Source organism: Zingiber officinale, chromosome 3B, assembly GCF_018446385.1.
Source record: "Zingiber officinale cultivar Zhangliang chromosome 3B, Zo_v1.1, whole genome shotgun sequence".
NCBI lineage: Eukaryota > Viridiplantae > Streptophyta > Magnoliopsida > Zingiberales > Zingiberaceae > Zingiber > Zingiber officinale.
Window position 1 is genome coordinate 84,970,464 of NC_055991.1, and position 2,208 is coordinate 84,972,671.

The following is a 2,208-nucleotide window of genomic DNA, read 5'->3' on the forward strand; positions in this document are numbered from 1 at the left end:
AACAATAAAAAAAATTAGCAAGATGTAATTAGAAATGACAATTAATACTAAAAATAATAATCTCTTTTTAAAAAATATAGGTATGAGAATAATTAATTTATTAAATAGAAAATGATCAAAAATTATTTTTAATAAAATTAAATTAACTTGTATTAACTTAATTATAGATAAACAAATTAGAGGGTATTTTCATTATTACATGAAAAACTTTTGTAAAAATTTAACAAAAGGCATTAATTACTATATAGCCCCAAATTATTAATATACACATAAATCAAGAGAAAATTCACAAGGAAAATATTACAAAATAAGAGGGCCCTAATGAAAAATTTAGGGCCTGGCCGCTAGGGAGATTAATGAACATTAGAGGTGGTTTTAAGTTTTAATTACAGATTAATCCTTAATTAATCCCAAAGCAAGGCTTCAAAGTTTGTTGGGTACCATTCCTCCGGCGGCGCCGCCCACAGCGGATCCCCGGTCTCCGGTGACGGAAGGAGCAGCAGCGGCGGAGGCTCCGGCCACGAGTCGACCCAATCGTCGTACAGGTACTCGACCCCGGAAAAGTCCGAGTCGAGCGACGGCAGCTCCGTGATCTCCCCGAGCTCGTCGTCGGCCTCAGCTGGCGGCGGGGGTTCCGCTGCCCTCTCGGCCGGGTCCATTGCGGCGGCCTCGGCGGCGGCGGCCTGGACGTCTCGGGCGGAGAGAGTGGCCGGCCGGGGCAGCCTCCCGGCAAGCTCCGGGAAGTTGAGCACGGCGGCGGGGCCCTTGATGCTGAGCGCCGCCACATCGTGCGCCCGTGCCGCCATCTCCGGCGTCGGGAACGTCCCCAGCCAGATGCGTGACTTCTTCCGCGGCTCTCGGATCTCCGACACCCACTTGCCCCAACTCCTCATCCGAACGCCGCGAAACGCAGGATGCCTGCTACTCCGCTCCCGCGGTCGCTTTCCGCCGCCATCCTTCCTCCACTCGCCAGCATCCGGAGACGACGAAGACAAGGAATTGACGCTGCTTTCCAGCTCCAAAGAGCTGTCAGGAGCCGCCATTACTGCCCCAAACGCCACCTTTTTCTGCTCCCTCGCTCAATCGCCCCACTCCGAATCGATCGAACCCAAAAAGCTACCTTTTTGACGGAATCTACGAGCTCAATCTACCTCCTTTAAGCCGGAGAGGACGATAAAAATTGAATCTTGCAAACAGACAGAGTGGCAATGAGGATCCGACCGATGTTAGTCTGAGAGAGTAGATGGAAAGAGGAAGGGGGGCTTTATTAGAGAAAGGGAAACGTGCCAAGCTAAGGCATTTTCACGGTGTTTCTAAATGCATGGCCCCTCTCTTCTTCCTCATCATCATTTAATCCTATAACCTCCTTATTTCAGCCGGCCGACTTTTATTTATTTTTTTACCCACACCGTTGGTATTATATCGATGACTAATCTAATAGATACTGATATCAATTTTTAATAGCTATAAAATATTTAATTGAGTCTCTGATCCCTCTGGTAAAGTTCGATTGGGCGTCTCTACGTAAAGGAACGTTACATATACTCAACTGTTTGAGATGCTTGAGATGAGCAATATCCCATCTCCTTAATTTTTTTTTTAAAAAAACTTATTAGATTGCTCTTATTCTATTTATTATCGCTATTTGCCCTCTGTCTTTATTTTTAATGCTACTTTAACTGCTAAAAGATTGTAATTATAATAATACGTAGCTATTTTAACTATACAATTATAATAATTATGATGTCTGAGTAAGTATTTAGTAAAAACTCAACTGAATTGAATTAATCAAACCAAACTAAGTTGATTTTTTTTCGAACAAACGGAATCGACTGAATTTTTTTAAAAAAAATTGAATAAATCAAACTGATAAAATATCGGTTAATTAAATTTTCAACCGAATAAATTAAATTTGTATAAAAATTCAATTTTTTTAATAAAATTCTATTTTGGTCCTAAAACATGGGGTTTAAAAATTTAATTTGGTCTAAAAATTTGATTTATTCTGTCTATTTGGTTTAACTGAATAAGAAATTTGAAAACTGAAATCGAACTAAATTAGCCAAATTAACTATTTTTTTAGAAAATAAATAAATTTTCAAATAAACCGAACCAAATTTTAAAATTCAGTCGATTTGTTCGATTTAACTAAAATTTTGCTAACCCCTAGTCATAATTGCTACAATATAACTCTAAATAGTTGATCTG

At 40.0% G+C, this 2,208-nt stretch overlaps 1 protein-coding gene across 1 annotated transcript; it reads right to left on the bottom strand.

Moving 5' to 3' along the window:
• Nucleotides 1-208: 208 nt before the first annotated feature.
• Nucleotides 209-1,359, bottom strand: LOC121968412 (ethylene-responsive transcription factor TINY-like). Its single transcript, XM_042518799.1, has one exon. The coding sequence runs from the start codon at nt 1,041-1,043 to the stop codon at nt 405-407; it is 639 nt and encodes a 212-aa protein (XP_042374733.1). The 5' UTR covers nt 1,044-1,359; the 3' UTR covers nt 209-404.
• Between the last annotated feature and the right edge of the window lie 849 nt (nt 1,360-2,208).